The sequence below is a fragment of the Porites lutea genome, chromosome 5 (assembly GCF_958299795.1).
Source record: "Porites lutea chromosome 5, jaPorLute2.1, whole genome shotgun sequence".
Lineage (NCBI taxonomy): Eukaryota > Metazoa > Cnidaria > Anthozoa > Scleractinia > Poritidae > Porites > Porites lutea.
The window spans coordinates 31898300-31917952 of NC_133205.1; the positions used below are offsets into that span (position 1 = coordinate 31898300).

The 19653-nt window shown below is 40.2% G+C and overlaps 1 protein-coding gene across 1 annotated transcript; it reads right to left on the reverse strand.

Moving 5' to 3' along the window:
- Nucleotides 1-540: 540 nt before the first annotated feature.
- On the reverse strand, nt 541-17257 carry LOC140937202 (uncharacterized). Its single transcript, XM_073386735.1, has 6 exons — nt 16491-17257; nt 15913-16284; nt 15052-15372; nt 13024-13320; nt 8720-9022; nt 541-2272 (listed from the first exon to the last, which is right to left on the reverse strand). The coding sequence occupies exons 1-6, from the start codon at nt 17173-17175 to the stop codon at nt 1932-1934; spliced, it is 2319 nt and encodes a 772-aa protein (XP_073242836.1). The 5' UTR covers nt 17176-17257; the 3' UTR covers nt 541-1931.
- Between the last annotated feature and the right edge of the window lie 2396 nt (nt 17258-19653).

Genomic DNA, 19653 nt, shown 5'->3' on the forward strand with positions numbered 1-19653 from the left:
TGCTCGATCTAACTTCCTAAAATACTACTGCGGGACTTTGAAAGGGCAAACCAATCACACACCACCGCCTTTCTCTGGCGGTAGCCTGAAGATTGAAATTTCGAATAACAAAAAGGAACTTTACTTGATAATAATTTACTTAGGAGTTTCGTTTCGTCTTTGTAAGAGTCCACTTTTAGTGACGGATCTTATAACGATCTTGTTATAATTACATGTTGGTTGCATCAAGTGACGTTTCAGCGCTATCCCTCCGTTAGATTTAGGTAACACCACATTTTCTTCAGAAACTAATAACCGTAAGAACTAAACCTCTATTCGCGCCAGTCTCTTCCAACGGGAGTATAAATAAGAGCTCCGCATCTCATTTCTGCCCAGTTCGCGTAAGAATCCTTTGGCTGCTGGCAGCCGTGAATTGTTTGTCTCTCTCTCTCTCTCTCTCTCTCTCGTTTGCCTCCTTATGCGGCCGCGCTTCTCTTTTCCCTCCCTCCCTTCCCTATCCTTTCACTTCCAACTCACTCAAGCGCGGTTCCTTTTCTCCGTCTCTTATTCAGCGATCGTGAAAGGCACTGTCGCGAATAGTATGCTATTCTTTTGTACTACAAATATACTTAAGGTTGAATGGTGAAATGTTACCTTGTCTTCTCAGAAACCCCTAGTTTGTGTTGAAAACATATTGTGTAAACAGTGCAGCCGAAGCGGAATGCTGAAGATGGCGATGGGGGGGACCCTGAAAGCAGCGGTTTCTCCGGTAGCGTCCAGCTTGAACGCAGGGTATGTGGCGGCGATGTTGGAGACAGGGTGTCAAGCGCTTTAGGGGTCCAAAAATATAGGAATATAGGACTGAGCGACCTGAAAATATAGGACAAAACCCACCAAAACTGCAAAAATATAGGACTAATCCAGTAGTCACTTGCGGGCCCAACCCGAGGCTCTAACTTCTTCATTTAAGAATTTAAGAAAGGCTCTTTTTCGGTTTCAAAGATATCTTTCAATCTTATAGTAAGTCCATCATTTACTTTAGAAAGTTAAAATAGCGCTGTTTTTTTTCCTGGGATCATAACATATAAGACTCGCTTGACACCCTGTGAAGATAAAGATGATAATGATGATCAATTCTATGTCCATTTATTTATATGTTTGAGCACTATCTTGACAGCAATTCATTTTAAAAGTGGCTGAGAAAAAATTGTCACTCTAGCAGTCTACACATGGCAGAGCAGAGGCCCTTCGACCTTTCTAGATTAGTCGAGGGCCTCCAATCGAAGGGTAACAGCACCCCGAAACGTGCCGTTTAAGGTTGGAATACATTTGGTGTAGAACGTTAGTGAATCAGCAAGGATTAAAGTATTAAATTTGATCGGTAGCGAGCAAGTTTGTGCGTTTTTACACCTTTTGAATAGTTACTTGCCCCCTCTTCTGACGCACTGTGCCTACCGATATTGGCGGGCGGCGAGTTATTGCATTTCCGAGCTTACCATATTTCAACTCCCAGGGAAAGCCTCCTTACTCCGCTACTATTAAGCTAAGTTTCTTACTATATCTACTACTAAAATTACCGAATTATTGAAGACAATAATTCTAATTAATTTAGTAATGGCAGTCAGATACTCATTCGTAGGAATGTCATGTTTCTTAAGTAGACTACTAACGCTGTAATCAGTGTTCTTCTCAGGGTTCTTCTGTTCGATTCTATTTCTATGTCGAGAGCTCAAACAGACATGCTTGACCGCATGATTATATGTAGCGAACGGAGTTCGGTAGTTTCTATACGACCTCAAGCTTTGATATTGCACAAAAATTTCGATAACTTCTAGTATATAGTTTGCGGGTGACAGTTTAAGTGAATATTCTTTGTTCTTTAAGCCAATTAAGTATGTGGAAAGAACTATTTACACCTAAACTGTATAAACATGTATCGAAACGACCGTAGATTATGGCGAACTAACGCTTTCAGGAGTCTTCAGCTTCCACAAAATGACAAAATGACGGCAAATAGCTTCTACAACATCTGAGCGGTCTATTGCCTTCAAATCAGAGAACAGCTCTTGAACAGTGTACAATGGCTTTCGTCCAACGATGTCTTCTAAGACCTGTTTAGTTGGGCTCTCGGAACAGGGTGGCTGTATACTTCTGTACACCTCAGGGGGAATATCACATTTTCTTGCGAGATCTAAATAGTTTTGCTTTCGGGAATTATCCGCGCTATTCAGCATACATGTCACCTCTCGCATTAACTCCAAATTATCTTGTAGGTCTGTCAATGTTTTCAAACCTGTTAAAAGTGGAAATTAAAACCGAACTGGTTAGCTACAATGACGCATATTTGCAAGAGAATACTGCGTATTAAACGCGTACTGGCTACCATGGGCTACTCTTGTTCGAACAAGATGGCTGGGGTTTGGCTAACAAAAGTCTATAAAAAAGCGAGAAAGGAAAGTATCCAGCCATCTTGAATGTACAAGCTTGGTCAGTGAAGGATCTGGTTATATTCATATACAGAACTGAATTTATTGCTGGCAGGAGCGGTGACTTGAGTTATAACTGACCGGTGTCACAGCTTTTTGGGCATCCCCATTCCCAAATCCCTAGCGTTTTGGGCAAAACAGCCAAAAACAAGAATACTAAACAAAAAAATCAAAAGACAAACATGAATAAAACTGCGTTTTGCGGTGTTAAATTCATAGTATGCATGACATTTGAGGCCTGTACAACTTAACCCCGCAGCGCTACTTGACACACAAAAGGTTGTCACACAATTTATACAGACGCCTCTTGCACCTACGGGACAGAAGAAATCTGTTGCCGTTTTATAGTAGGGGCTTCTATAGCCTGTTCCAAGCGTTCAGATAGTGGAGCGGTGCAGAGTGAAAAAAGCGATGAAAAGTAGAGGGGGACTGGGGAGAGAGGTGCGGTTCCCTCTCTCACCTCTCCTCCTCCCTTGCTTTTATTTTTTCGCGCTCCTTTTTACTTCGCACCGCTCCCCACTATCTGAACGCCTGGAACAGGCTAGGGCTTCTATTAAATCAATTCCGACCGAGTACCACACCTTGGGAACAACCTTCACAGGGTGCAAAAGTATTATCGCGGCCGGCGTGTCCAGAAAAAGGAGCAGAGTGGCACTCTTCGAAGACCCTCGCTTTCTCTTCCTCGGTGAACAATTCGTCGAAGCGCTGTGCCATCCTTCTCCTTGGCCACCTAGAACAAGGACTCTAATTTTGAGTCATACTCGAACTTTTTGGCAAATTTCGCAGAGTTGGTTTTTTTTGCTTTGTAAAGCCTTCCGGATAAGCCTTCTTTTTAAGATACTGGAAAAGATTTCTATATTTAGCGGAAGCCATCTCTAAAACGTTTTCGATTTTCCCGCGAAATCCAGCATTTTTTTGGAAGGGATGACCAAAACACTAGCGATTTGGGCATCCCGGGAGGGTACCGGGGGATGCCCAAAACGCTGCAGTAATATGAGAAGGGGATGCCCAAAACGCTAGGGATTTGGGAATGGGGATGCCCAAAACGCGGGGATGCCCAAAACGCTGTGACACCGGCAACCCTTAATTTTCACCCACACCGCCCATTGCCCTTTTCAGGAGTTTAGATAGTCAGCGAGTAAAACAAAATGGAGAGCGGACGAGAAAAAGGGGGAAAGAAAGTCGCAGTTTGTTCCTGCTCACTTTACTGACTTTGCGCCGTCCCCGGCACTATCTGCATGTAGCAAACCATCATTTCTCCTACTCTTTATGGCAGATCAGTGAAGGTGCTGTGAAGCAGCGGCTTACATATTTTACTGAGCACATTCTCCTCAAATAGGGGAAGACTGGACTGTGGGGAAGGGGAGAAAAGTGTGATAGGGAAATCCCCCTCCGTTTCTCTTCCTTCCGATGCCCTCCTGTTCCCTGACCTTATCGACGTCTGCTCCCTTCCAAGCTCCCTCCGCATGCCAGAGGACCCTGGGAACGAGTTTGAAGCCAGCGCTCGTTTCCGCAAGCTCACTTTGCTCACTTTGCTCACTTTGCTCACTTTGCTCACTTTGCGGTTACTTGCGGTCGGTTGGTTGCCTCAGGCGTTATGGCCCTGGTTCTTGACCGTCATTTTGGGGAATATGTGACCTTGGCGGATGCACAAGTAAGAACTACACAACGGATTTTGTAACTTTTAACCCTACATTCTAACTTCAACAGGTCTATGCTGACTTTGGTTTGCATTTCAATTCCTGGCTTTTGCAAGTTAACCGTTCTGTAAAATGTTCGTATACACGTAGAATATGTAACACGAAACGAAAAGCAATAGGTCAATCAAATAAATTAAAGTAAGTATAATATCTTCATATGCGCATACAAATAGTCTAGCTAGTCTAAAAGCTACGGGTACGTGATGGCTTAGTTAGTTCTTGAGTCAGCATATTCCACCCCTCTTCTTATGTTTTACTTTTTCTGTCCTCATTCAGTTTCAGAAGTAATGCTGTTTTTAACAATAGCTGACAGGAGCAGCCTTGATTCTTAAATGCCTACCTAGTCAAAATAGGAATGAGCTACATTGCAGCGACCTACAATTAGCTACAAAGACTTACAATAAATTTATTACAATCATCAGTTACAATTACCTACAGTGAGCTACAATCCCGGGGGGGGGGGGGGGGGGGGGGGGCACTTGGGTATTTTTTGGGTGGGTATGTGCCACCAGGGACTCCAAATTGGCACCCCGTTCTAGAAAAAATTTCCCCTAAAATTGATACCCCGTTCTAGAAATGGGCCTATTTTTTATACCCCCTTCTACAATTCGCCCTAAAACTGATACCCCGTTCTAGAAATGGGCCAATTTTTTATACTCCGTTGTAGGGTGCAACAAGAGTACAACAGTTTGCCTGTTAACGCACTGAACTGTATTTTTAAAAGCAGTCTGTCCTTGAATGTTTTCAAATGGCTGTATACAAAAGTGGAGCTTTGATGCGTTCGAAATATTATATCCCATTCTAGAAAACGCCTCTGAAATGGATACCCCGTTCTAAATCAGAAGCTTCAAAATCACGACCCCTTTGGGCCACACATACCCGTATAGGTACAATAAACTACAACTACAATTTCCTACAAAGAACTACAAAAATTACAGACAATGATTCTTTATCCTTTATTATGATGATGATGATTTTATTATTATTATTAACTTAACATTAATGATGTGTGTCGTGTGGGGCCAGATTGTTTCCCTAAACGCAACACAAACATCATGCTTGGACATGACACTGGGCTCATAATTTTAAAGGAAACTTGCCAACCCCTTTTCAAATAAGCCTGCGTCACAGATGAAACTAAACTCTGGTTAAGTCCGTCTGCGAAACAGCACTGGAATCCTTGTTTTAGGCCCCCACCAGTGTACCAGGATTTGAGTGTGCGCCATTATTGGTCTGGTAAAAAAGCCATTGTTGACTTACAAATCAAAATGAAAGGAAATTCAAAACACATTTCCACTAATTTGTTCAGTCTGCTTTGCAGACGTTACTAACCGAGGTTAAATTACGTCTGCGATTAAGGATAAACAAAAATAGGGCCCGATCTCAGGTAACTTAAGAAATGGCAGGTTTTTCAAAATGATATTATTGTAGTAGCATTTTTGTGTAACGTTAGTACCTTGTATCGACAAATGACTCAAAATAGATTTTAGCTATCTGAACTTCACACAGGAAGAAGGAGCATAATTATAACTTGTTACTTAATATGCATTATCTTCTCAGTGCAAATTTTATTCTGTGCAGCTTGCATGAGTAAATCTTTTGCTTGACCAATCAAAACCTTGTTGCTGAGCACGTTGAAACTTTTCATTTTGCACTCTAAACCAAAAATCTTGTTACTGAGTAGAAGTTTAACACCTTGAACCAATCAAAACCATGTTACTGAGGAAATTTGTGGATTAGTTTTTAACATCATCATTTAATGAATTATTGAATTTATCTACAAGTGTAATAAATTTCAGAGTTGTTGTCATCATTTGGGCTGTCATGCAGTAGACTAAAAGTACAATGATTTTGTTACCTCTATACATAACCAATAAGTCCCAGTTCAGAAAAACAAGGATTCCTAAATTAAAAATGCTGGGCCTTTATGTAACGAGACACTGTTAATCTACATGCAGACAGACTCCAAATTTCTTTTTACAGTTTGCTGAAATTAAAATATCATCCTTCTATATATTTAAAGCACAGAAAAAGACTAAAATAAATATGCATCTTTAAATAACAGCCACAGAAATCACACGAACAGGATATTCTACCAAAAAATCTTCAAATAGATTTATCGTTCTTTGTGTCCTACAGGACGCATGCCATGAATTAATTTGTGTCTTTATGGATTTTTTTGCATCAGGGATGCAGGACGCAGTCTTCACCATAATGTTAAAAACACACATCTAATACCGCTACTCGTCAAACTTGGTCCCCTGATCTTTTTCTGTCTTTTTCTTATCTTCATCTTTTCTCATTGCAGGGACTGTCACCTTATTTTAAGGTCCCCACATTCGGCCATTGTAGGTCATCATGGACCACGGAGACCATTTTAAAGTGGTAGGGCTAAAAAATCTGGCCAGTACAAGAAAACATTAAGGTGTGCGTTTCGCCACTTAAATTGCACTTGCGCGCCATCCTATTTACAGCCTTAATGAATGTAACATGAAGGTCCACACGTGCTATACTATCCAATATAGTCAATATGTTAAATAAACCTACTTAAGATTGCTACTTGTTGAAGTTGCGGTTCTCATTGCGGGAAAGAAACTCCTGTGCAACCCTATAGAGACACTGTCTGTTCATTACTAGGTTGCTAAACCTTTCGCGATCCATCCTATGGCCGTGCAGATGAGAATAAACGCTCCCCAGTATAGTAGCGCTGGTAGCAGGATTTACAGCAAGCAGCTTACAGATATTTTGTTCTGCTTCTGGAAACTTTGACACTGCCAACAGGATTTCGTCAAAACACGATGTCTTCTCTTCATTTAACATATCTTCCAAAATGCTTAGTTGTCCAGGTAGCGCCCATGTATCAACATTTTAGCCTGCGAACGGCAGACGTTTCTCCTCGCTCATCGCCGCTGAGGGACGTGTCGCAAGGAGAAACGTCTACCGTTCGCAGGCTATCAACATCTTTGCTGTATGATGCCTCAAGAATCTTGAACTCTGCCTCATAGTCGTCACCATTACCAGCTTTAACCAAGAAAGTCTCCATCTGGGCGTAGGAGCTGAAGCTTTCCTGATTAAAGCGCTGATCGAAGGCACTGACGATAAGATCAATAGCCTCGTAATAGACCTTTCTTAAAAGTGATCTTTAGCAGTTTGGAAAAATAGCTTAGGTGCACCAACACCAACCTCCAGTCTGGCCGGAGCGCGTCGCTTTCTTAGGAGCGTCGGTTCGCCAACCAGGCGAGCAATGGTCAAAGCTCTGATCAGTGCGCATTTTTGTGAGCGTCTCGTTTGTGACATCCGAGCCTTTGATGTGAGGCAAATATGCGAGACTAGACGCCATTTATTACTTTCAAGTTGAAAAATCCATACTTTTTCCATGTCAACTGGAGCGCTAGATAATAAATCCAAGCAATAAAAGTGGTAGGGCTATAGCCCTACCAGCCCCTCCCCCTCCGCGGTCCCTGGTCATTGTAGCTTATTGTAGCTCATTGTAGCTCATTGTAGCTCATTGTACACTGTAGGTCATCCCTTGTTTTAGTAACTACACTTAGAACCTAAACATGCAATGCCTTCATCTGCATGCTACCTAGTGAGCTCAGTTGGATAGGTGCCAGGGCTGTCAAGAAGTTTTAAATAGCAGGCTGATAACAAATGGTAGGCAGCTTCGGAACTCGCACCAAAGGCACAAGTTCTAGATCTTGAGGGCCAAGGCATCTAGGGACATTTTGAAAATTAGAGTCTCGGAAATGGCGTTTCAAGAGGTATTTTTCCACCACGGATGCCATTGTTGTTTTGTCAGAATACATCCAAGACTGGGAACAATGCCGTCGAAATGTCCCAGGCATTCCAAGACATCACACGATTCGAAGGTTTCACAGATCTAACCTGTTTAAATATGCGTTCAATGTCCTTCAAAACTGGGAAACAGATGCTTTACATTTTATTGATGGTGCTTATTTTTTGTTAGCAGTTATGGTAGAAGGAGATGAAAGTAGCCGGCTAAGGATGGCTAACTAGCCAGCGGTTTTGGCTGGCTATTAGCCCTTATTGACAACTCTGAAGTGCTGGTCTGCTATTAAAAGGGGGAGGCCATCATGTAAAACATCTGCTTGACCAACACCAGGCTCTTTAAACAACTGTGAAGAAAGTGCTGCCTTGTTATGACATCTGCATTTGAATGGTCAGGATTGTTCTACTCTACTCAGAAAAGGTTGCTGAACTACAGGCCATGTTGCCCAAACCTATTCTATGGGACATTGAAGAACCCACCCACTGTTCATAAAGAATAGGGGTGGTCTGACTTTACCAGCATGTGGTTGGCCTTGCTGGATTAGCTGGAAGGACTGGAAGGGTTTCTGAGTGAATGAGACCACACCATACATAAAGCCAGAATTCAGTGCTGGCAGCTTGACTGCCTTTACCCTTGTCTGGTATAGTTAGGGTTCCAGGATCTTTGCAGTGCACACCTGTGCAAAAGATTCATAGGTTGCCCCCTCACCTGGGACAAGTTCACGGTGTTTATAACTTTATGACACATATCAATGGTATAAATACCTGGTTGGCTGTCCAATTCCTTGATTATATCCTTCCTTTTTATACCAGTATCACAGCCCAAGTACATCTTGAAATCACTGATGGGCATATTTGAGTGTTTTGCACATAGATAGTCTATCACTTCTTTGGCAGGATTTTTGTGTTGAGCTGCACAGTCAGTCATTATTCCTGTAAGGTCTTTATCATCAATGCCAAGACGGCGGCCTAAATTTTTCCAATGTTCATCTTGTTTGTGATCCAGGAGGATGAAAAACCTCCCAGGAATCATTCCTTTTTGCAACACCTCATCAATTTTCTTGTGATCTAAAGAAAGCAACAAGAAAAAAATGCTATAAAATAATTTTGCATCTTATGCCGCCCGATGGCAGCTACAGCGATCTGCATCTCTCTCAGCATGATATCAAGTTTACAGCCTCAGGTGTTGTCCTTTGGGTTGAATGGTCCAAAACACGTCAACACAAATAGGGCATCCACATCATTCCCCTTCCTAACATTCCCAACTCACCACTCTGCCCTGTTTCCCCTATTCATCGCTATTTCACCTTGGTTCCAGCACCTCCTGATGCACCGTTCTTCAGCTGCCTTCCCACTGCCCATGGTTTTGGTCTCACACCCCTCACTTCTAGATACTTTACCATTGCCCTCATGTTACACAGTGGCAGTTTAGGCCTGAATACAGTGAACTACTAGATCCACGTAGTTTTTGCCGGGAGTTGGGGGGGAGGGCTACTTATGCCTACCAAGCTGGTGGTCCGGATCTCCTCATTAAGTTGCATGAGGATTAGTGCTCCAAGGCCTATCAAGTGTATCAATCCCTACCCTTGTCTACATACACACAAGTTGCTGATTTTATGGCTTATAGTATTTTTATTGAGAACACTGTCGACCACTATGTCTAACACCACTTCGGTAGTGCAGTATAGTGATGTCAGTACTACTACTCTATCTCTACGTTTTCCCATGGTTTTGTTTCATTATTTTATTTTTTTTACCTAAGTTTCTATACTCTCGTCACGTTTGGTCGAATTTCTTTCAATATTTTTGGGAAGCAAGAACTCTTTTTTTGTAATAAAATAATTTTTTGTTTGTAGCCCAAACATGCCTCAATTGTATCATTTGATAATTCTAGAAATCAATTGAGCAGTAATTCAAGAGTTTGAGCATGAGATCTAGCCTCCCCGCAGACGTCTGTTGGGATTCGTTTGTCACGCATTCAAATGAATGCGTGACAAACGAACCCCAACGGACGTCTGTGGGGAGGCTACATGAGATCAAAATAAAATAATTTTGTATCTTATATGCCACCCTATGGCAGCTATGATCATATTTATATTTTTGATGAGGAAGGTTGGGGGGACTGTTTCACCCCAATTAAGGTTGTAAAGTGGTTTTTGAACTATTTTTGTCAGAGTGCATTATTATCATCATCTTTTATTTATCTGTGGTAAAACATCAGCCTAAGAATTACAACTTCAAATTCTGTTGTTATTAAATTATTTGATTATTGTTGGGAAAAAAAATAATTTTAGCAATATAATGTACAACTATGCAATATTCACCATAATGATCGTTTTTTCAGTTGTCAGAAGTTTGCCAGTGATTTTGCTTGCCTGCAGATTTATGCAACCTTATCAGCCAGTATCCTGAGAGACCAGCCTAAAATAATGGCCATCAGGAACTTCAACAAATTCAACAAAAGGAACTTTCAAAGTGGCATTGCAAGTATGCCTTTTCAAGTCTGCGAAGTTTTTGATGATCCGACTGATGTTTATTACGCATGGAACCTGCCCTTCACAGAATTATGCAACGAACATGCACCACTTAAGCAAATTAAAGTACGCAGTAACAGCCTGCCTTGGATAACAATGAAAGGAAATCAGAATAACCATGCATCAAAGATACAAGACTCTGAAAAGGGCGCATCAGCTAAATGATCCACTGCTATGGGATGATTATAGAAGACTTAGAAATAAAGTATCAACAATGACAAAAAAGCCACAGCCAGTTATTACTCCAATCTATTCTATGAAGTAAAATCCGCTGCTGCTTACTGGAGACTACTGAAAAAAACATCAGGAACAACAAAAGTAAACAGACAAGCCCACCAATTAAAGAAGGACGATGGAACCCTTAAACAGATGACACTGAAAAGGCAACTATGTTAAACAATATTATTATTTCTGCACAGTTGCTGAAAAATTGATTGGCCCCGCAGATGAAATTCAGCCATTACTTGCTTGTAGACATGAGAATGTGGATACGGCGACTATGACCAGCATCACGATTGGTCAGAAAGAAATCGAGGAAAAGATCTGTAAGTTAAAAGTGAAGAAAGCCATGGGACCAGATGCCGTATCTGCATGTCTTTTAAAGTATGCAGGTATGTTTATAGCCCCATCTCTCACAAGTGTGTCTAAACAGATTGTTGAAGCCTGCAAGCCACCAGACCAGTGGAAAATAGCTAGAGTCAGTGCAGTGTTCAAAAAAGGACGAGAGGAAGACAGAACATGTTACAGACCACTGTCTATGCCCAGTATACCAAGTAAATTAATGGAATCCTGTAATATCACTAATCGTGTGGTTACACAAAATTGATAACTGACAATGGGCTTATAGGAAGGGAAATAATTAACAGAACAGCTTTTAATAAACCTAATTGAAAGGTGGAGAGAAGCAGTAGAAAGAAAGCTTTTTGTGGGTATACTGTTTGTGGATTTCACTAAAGCTTTCGACACAGTGTCGCACAATATATCACTACAAAAGCTGAATGACCTTGGAATCAGAGGAGATATATCTGGCTGTGGTTAAAGAACTACCTTACAGAACGAAGACAGTTCGTCAGAATCAACAGATGCGACTCTGATACACACATTATAACTCACGGAGTGCTGCGAGGGTTGGTCCTTGGACCCACATTATTCTCCCTCTCCACAAACGACCTCCCAAAATCTCCACACTCCGCGGAAACTTATCTGTATGCAAACGACACAACAATAATTATACTGTATCGCAGAAACAATGGATTTGCTAACAAACTCACTAAACAATGTTCTAGCTGAACTCCAGGAATGGTGTGACAGATATGCGATGATACCACACCCAGAAAAATGTAAAGCAATGATCATGCAGCGCAAATCAACATTTACTGGCCCTATCCAAGCTCTTCACTTGGCAACAACATCATAAAGTGGACAACCTGAGAAAGACTCCTCAGAGTACAAGTTGATAACAAGTTTTCCTGGTCAGATCATGCTGCAAATGTATCAAAGTCCTTCGCATCCAAGTTAAGTCTACTCCGACACATGCGATTCTTCCCTCAGAAGTAATTAGAAGATTTCTACACAAAAGTGATACTGCCATCAGTTACATACAGTCTGACAGTGTGGGGATCATGCAACAAGACGCACCTAAACAACCTGGAGAAACTCCATGCAGGGGCTGGACGGATTGTATATGGGCTGCCATGGGACAACAGCGCTGAAGATGTCTTAATGCGAACTGGATGGGATAGTCTGGAAACAATGTACAAACTGCAACTAACAGAGATTGTCTTCATGTGTTTAAAAGGTTACACTGTCACGGAATTTAAAGATTTGTTTTTACAGAGGAATTCAGGACGCAGAAGAAATGAGAACATCATTCTTCCAAGACCAGAAACAAGTTTTATCAGGAACTCCATATGCTTTAGGGGAGCAATCGCATAGAATACTTTAATGAAAAAGGAAACAAGGGCCAAAACCTTGAAAGAATTTAAACGCTGTCTTGTAAAATTGTGAATTTCGAACCAGTTTTAGCTACAACTAAAAATAGAGATATCGGTTACAAATACTTTTAACAGTTTTAATTTTCAGTTGTACATTATTTTTCACAACCTGTTTTAGCTACAACTAAAACTGAAATATTGGTTACAAACATTTTTAACAGTTTTTAATTTTTTATCATTCATTTGCTTTCAGTACTCCTTATTTTTCTTGTAATAATTGTTGTATGCACGACCCCCCACCAGCAATGCTGATCTTTTTATCGTGCTAAAACAAAGTTCTTATCTTATCTATCTATCTAACAGGATTGATGGCAGAGAAAGGTCCTAATCGCTTATACGTATATAAATGCTTAGCTAATAATTTTCAGTCATGCAGGTGTCTTATTCTTGATCAGTTGGCTACTGGGTATATATGCATGTAGTAGAAGTGTTTGGATAGGGGAAAGCTTGATAACCAGGACTTAGTGAGATGTCCTAGAACAATATCAAGTTCCTTTTTTTGTTTTTACTTTAAACGTGGCACTGCATTTTAGATATGTACCTTCAAGATGATTTATGCATTTCTCAACATTTCCCATATTTGTTAGAGAATTGAGGTGAAACTTCAGTGTTCCGATGGGGAGATCAGGATTTGTTGATTCTAGCAACTGGAACAATGACTCGGATCGGCTTGCTGGAGACTGACATGTCAGCTTCGAGATCATATCTTGTGGGACATTCTGATGGTAGGCCAAGTGTTGCCAATTTTGAATATTCTTGTTATAACTTGTGTCCAAACGCCTTTTAAGTATATCCATTGCATACACATCGCCCAGTATAATACTTTCAACTAGTTGTTCTGAAATCATACATTATTACACATGGTCACATAATAGTAGCCCGAAATGAGGTAAGGCAGGTCATGTATCTTTTAAGCTTTGGTTTATGTATTGTGAGCATTTTACCAGAGCATCAGAGTTTAATGGTCAGCTAGAGGCATTTAAGCATAATTATGCCTTTTTATTCTCTGATCAAGCTATTAAAATAAACTCTCTGAATATCAAAAGAACATAACAAATACCAGTGAGGTACGGTCAAACCACATTAATATGGACACTGAGGGGGCCATAGAAAGTGTCCTTATTAATGGGGTGTCCATATTAAGTGGGTTGAATTTACAGGCAGCATAGGGGCTTACTTCCCTCGGGGACAAAGCAAACTGTCTGTAATAATGAGGTGACCGTATTAAGTGGGTGTCCATAAAGGGGGTGTTTGACTGTGTCTGGGAAAATTTGAGCCCCGATATAACATAGTTTTGGAGAAATTATTTTTCAAAAAAAACCCTCGAAATTTACCAAAGAATTTCTGGGCTCATCAACATTTTTGTCAGTCCCAGGAATTTGGAAGTTTTCAATGGCTGCTATTTCCAGTGTTATTGATTGAAAAGAGTTTAAGATGGAATCCACCAGGAAACTGAGTAATTTTAACTTTCAGTGGACAAAAACCTTGTTCCAGAAAAATTTAAAGAACATTGCATTCTTGTTACATTTTTCAAAGGCTAAAGATTTAATTTAAAGTCATCTGTAATAACACCAAAGAAAATTTCTCATGGGAGTTCAAGAAAATGAATGTCAGATTTCACAAGAATTGTGAACCACAGGTAAATTCTGAAAATTTCACATGTAAGATGTAATTTTGTGAAATTCATTTCCTCAGGCTCCCATCAGAAATTTTCTTTGGTGTTACTGAGATGAATAATTACATCTTTAGCTCTTGAAAAATGTGAAAAAGAATGCAAATGAATATTCTTTAAATATTCTGGTGCAAAATTCTTGTCCACTGAAAATTACAATTAATCAATTTCCTGGTGGATTCTGTGTTAAAATTGCACACATTGAACCAACTCTATCAACGAGTTCCTGAATTTAATTTGTGCATACAGTGATGCCTTCTATGGGTTAACTCATATGCTATTAATAAATGAGCAAAAAATGTAAACAATGACATCAGCAAAGATTTGCCTTTAGAAAGGTTAGATATTTATATGAAAACATTATGCGTTACTTCACTAAATATGTCATTAAGGGTAGTGAATAATTATGAGATCAGGCATGTTTTAACACATGCACAGTTAAAGCACGTCAAACTACACAGTTACATGCAGTTGCGTATTGCCAGTATTACTTTTATACTTCTCAAGGTGTTTTTCTTTACAAGAAAAACAACTTTTTAAATGCATTTTAATACCTTTATGTCATCCCTTGTGGTGAGAATACTTTTACTTTTATTTCTTTTCTAGTTTTGAATTCCTGTGGATTGATTTGTGAAGCACGTTGGAGTTAAATCAGTTAAAATTGTGCACAGCCCTACCAGCCATAGTCAAGGTGGGTCATCAGTCGTCAAGTACAGTTTTGACCACTTCCTTAATGCCTAATGATATAATAGATAATTTTGGATACTAGAAGAGTTTAAGTATTTTTATACTTGACATATTTTAACATAATATTTTTTAGCTCAATAGCTAATTAAGGTGTATTTTTTCAAATGTTGATTAAGTTACTAAGCAAACTAAATTTTTTTAAATAATTACCTGATGATGGGTCATTTTCTATACAGTGAACCTTTAACAGACTTTTCTTTGCCTGTGATAAACTCTCTGCATTGTGATCACTCTGACTTCTCTGAACTGGCCGCTTATTTGCCTTATGTGCATCATCTGTCTCAGGGTTTGTTTCTTCAGAATCCCTGGGTCCTTGTGCTGAAGGTCTTTCATTTCCACATAATGGAGGTAAAATTGAACAAAATTCTTCTTCATCATTAGCACCACCAATTTGAATTCCTACGCTACCACTGTTTTGTGATGGAAAAGACATTTCCATTGGTTGGCTTCTTTGGCTACTATCTGAAATCGCTGGTAAAAAAGGATGAGTTAATTTGCATAGGGTGTCTAAACCACGATGTTTTGTGCAAGGATTTCAATAAAGTGAAAAACAGACTTGATATTGACATTGTTTTGGTCTTCATGTCCTAACATAATTTGTAACGATAATAATGATAACGATGATTAAAACAACAATCAACAATTTATTGTATTAGAATCTTGTAAAAACCTATACTCTTAATACTCTGTAACAATCTTGAGAAAATTCAAAGTATGTTAATTGGTGTGATAGCTTGCTTTTATTTGATTTCCTTAATGGAAGAGAAAGGAACAGGTTCTAAATATATTTTTTAAAAAGCATTTAGTAAATTAGCTGAAGTCAATAATATTCAAGGCTTGTTGCCCAAAAGAAAAGAATTACACATGAACAATCATCCCGTGGCTTAACTCAAGTACCTTCTGTATACATTTATTAAAACTGATTTTGATCTTTCCATGAACAACATTCTCAGCTTATATATAGCTGAATGAGTTTAGAGCCAGCCAACTTTAGTAAATACTAGAACTTACGTAGGTTCTCAATCATGAGACGCATGAGATCACTCGAAATTTCTGTGTTTTTTAGGAGATCTTTGTCTTGATCTTGTAGACAAGTCTCAAAGGTGTGTTGATCTGTAACTTCAGCTAATATATTGCTGTCTTCACTAGAATTCGAGGAGTCTGAGGGACTGTTGTTTGGAACATTTTCCATGGCACAAATTGTGTTTAAATTGTTGTCAGATGACATGTCATCCTCCTGGCTCTTAATGACATTTTTCTGGGCTTCTTTCTGAGCTAACTGCATCCTTTCCCCATTTTCAGTACCTCCGTCGGTGACTTCAGTAGAATCAACATCTTTAGGTAGATCCACCGTGAGCTTGTCATGAGGCACGTGCTCATTACCTGCAAAAGTAAAAACCTATTAACAAAAAACTTTCCCGCAAAATTCGCAACGTGACTGAACGTGACTGTTATGCTTTCTGTTCACCCTCGTGCATAATTTTGTCAACGTTGTTACAATTAAGTGAGGCGGTCGTCGAAGATCTATGTCACTTGGTAATAAAAGTAGGTTAAACGGCCCCGAAATGAAGATAACACCATCAACTTACCTTGCTGATCTTCTGGGAAAATGAACAGAGGAAGAATCTCATCCTTTTCCCCAAAAGCCAAAAATCCCACAACTTCGCTTGTGTCGTTCAGGATAACCGACCCTATTGGGTATTCATAGCGATCAAAGTCTTCTAAACTTTTCAATTCAGCTTTATTGCCATGAACTTGAAGGTAGTAAGAACCATTTTCATCCACCTTAAGCAAATAACACTGAAGATCCAATGTGTCTCCTGGCAGCCCCATCTCACGAACGACGTGACAGTAAAGCTTGCAATTTTTCTCAGGTCTCGATTTGCTACAGAGCTGAGGTCGATCCGACAAGAATTCATTCTTCCTTAACCGTGAAAACACTCTTTGCTTGTGCAGTAGCTCAACGGGGATTAAGATGAGCGAAATGTCCTTATTTAGCTGCACCTCCTCGAGTTGGATATTATTGAGACGAAACGTCTTCTTTCTTCCCCAGTCGGCTGTGCAAACATTGTCAGAGTTCAGTTCGGATTTGCTTACAACTTGACTTGAGCAAGCTAAGAATATTTTATCTGCTCTGTCGAGCGAAGAAGCGTGATCGATTTTCCAAGGCCATTCTAGAACGCAGGCACTACCAGCAGTTGCAAGGATGTTACCCGGGACCTGTTTTCTTATTTTGCTAACTGAATCATGAATAGCCCTCTTGCTTTGAGCCATGCTATTTATAAAAGCAGACGAGACGACAAGAGATCGGTTAGCTTGCTGTGGAGCAGATTTACTTCCGTATTGTATGGGGCTGTGCCCAATTCATCATCTGCCTGCACATAAGTCGACCCAGGCTTTGACCGTGCTGACGTCATTTGATTAGATGTGAGAGTCTGTTCCTTGCGGCGTGAACGATAAACAATAATCAAGAATCTACAATACTAACATCAAACCTGATAAAAATTTTGACATAGCTGAACGAGCGCCGAAAGCTTTCACAAACTTCAGTTTGAGAAGAATTAGAATCGTCATTAACAATGTTAACAAGAACACTCACTCTCCTCCAAGTCCTTGTAAGCTATAAAACTCGGCTGATCAAAACGTCGTTAATAGCAGAAGCGACCATGTCAAGAGCTTCAAAATATATTTGCCAGTAGTCATCTTCTGCTCTTTGGGAGTAAATGTGTGCTCCAGATTCCACCTTAAACCTTGTAGAAGCCTTTCTCTTCCGCGAAAGTTTAGGCTATGAAATGTTGGGATGGGACTCCCTCTTATGCAGAACAGTTTGGTAAATACTTTCTCAAACTCATTAATAATTCTTAAAGAAAATAAAAAGGAAATTAGTGTTTAATGAGTGTTTGGAAATCAGATGAAAAACGGCTCATTATTGCATCCTTAATTTTTCCTTCTAAAATCATTTTGTTTGGGTAGTAATATCAAGCATTCGACACTGTTTCATCAACAGATGAAACACCTCGAACTTCGTCAAAAATATTCCGCTGCGCGTCGTATTTTCAACTTTCTTCTCGGTGTTTCATCTGGTGATGAAACACTACGTCTCATGCGTGATATATTACTTTAAACAGTCATTGTTTCGTTTTTTTAAAGTCCTTCCGTTGTTAGTTTTGCATTGTAACGTCCGCTAGCGGCCGACATGCTCTCTTCCTGCAATGTCTTGGATAGGTTTTTGGTATGTGAAAAAATTCGTTTGCCGATACCGTATTTATTCGATTAAGCGCCCAATCTCAAATTAGCGCTCACCTCGAATAAGTGCTTATCCTGTTGGGAGGAAAATTTAGCAAGCGCCCAGCCTCGAATAAGCGAGGCCAAATTTTTGGTCGTGCTCTAGGACCTCTAGCCCACCCAGCCCCTATGCTCCGCGGTCCCTGAATTATACAAACTAGTCGAATTATATGAATAATATAAATACTAATAGAAATGAAGGTACAGCAGATATAAATAATTAAATATGAGTCTATTATGCAGGTTACTTTCTTGCTGGCTTCAGTCTGTATTGTGGATGGAGCTGTTCCGCTGTTCTCTTTCCTTTGGTGAGATAGTTTGCCACTTTTGAATGGGTGTAGTAAAGTGATCTGTAACGCAGAATTTGTGTTTTGCGGTTTAGTGTCAAATCTAAATGGTTTTGGTTACTGGAAAAACAAGGTGTAGCGACTGACAGGGTTTATAAGTAGGTGGAGCATAATCGTCCGGGTGATCGTAGCCCTGAATAGGACCGTTCTTGACAGTCAGAGGGACTTGTATCACGTGAGTTGATGGTATGACGGGGTTTATGTCTGGCAAATCAAAGTGTCGACTTTTAATAAGTCGATGAGATTAGTGCTTGTTAGCCCGCTTCTCATAATCGCCACAGGCCTTGAGGACATCCAAGCCTCCAGCATCTTCTAACTTTTTGAGGATTTCCTCGAGCCCTTGATCTTTTTTTTTTCAAGGCTTGTAGTGGTGACGGGTATAGTGCCATTGGTCGTGGACAGAGGTACTGTTATGCGGTCACAAGCCAGAAATCGCCTTGGACAGTGGCGTCGCTTGGCCCTTTGTGAAACCGAAATGATAAATATCAGGCTTATCTACAGCAAGTGTTAAGTCTCTGCTACAGCGGGGTTTTAGTCTATTAGTATTGATCTATCTAATCTTGCTCTCTGCTGTGAGACCATTATTTTCGCCCAACTTTCCAAAGTCAATATCCACGGTTAGTAGCAAGATAAAATAACGGCAACCAACAAGGAATAAGTATACGAGAACAGCGGTTTTTGTGACTTCTCCGCTAGGCTAGACTTAAATAAATAATTTTCACCCTTCGAGAAACTGCGGTAAACCGGAACCTTTGTTTATCTTTCACTGTTTGTGAGTGAGACCAAAATCCGAAATTTACATCCCCAAAGGAGACGACGATAATCCCCGCCCCTTTCATATTGGAGTCCCCCCCCCCCCCCCCGGGGGAATCCAAGAAGTTGGTCGTTGGCCGTAATAATGGGTGGGGGAACTACTTTTTCAGGTTCGAGCCAGAGAGAATGGGGTCGCGTTAACAGGTAGTTGCTTTATGGTGGAGTTCTAAGTAAAAACCTTCAGAACAAGTCTGGCACTGTGGTGAAGTTGAGGAACGAAAAGCATTGCTCCAAAGTTTTAGCTTGTACTAACAATCTTCTACATCTCCACTAATGGAAGCCCTGTACTAGTTCATAGTTTAGAGCC

Excerpts from the sequence above, each read along its gene's own strand:
- LOC140937202 (XM_073386735.1), bottom strand. The coding sequence starts at position 17,175 with ATGGCTCAAAGCAAGAGGGCTATTCATGATTCAGTTAGCAAAATAAGA. Across the intron at positions 15,373-15,912 it reads TCTCATGATTGAGAACCTAC|CGATTTCAGATAGTAGCCAA; the intron begins GTAAGTTCTAGT and ends CTTTTTTACCAG. Across the intron at positions 9,023-13,023 it reads ATGCATAAATCATCTTGAAG|ATCACAAGAAAATTGATGAG; the intron begins GTACATATCTAA and ends TGCTTTCTTTAG.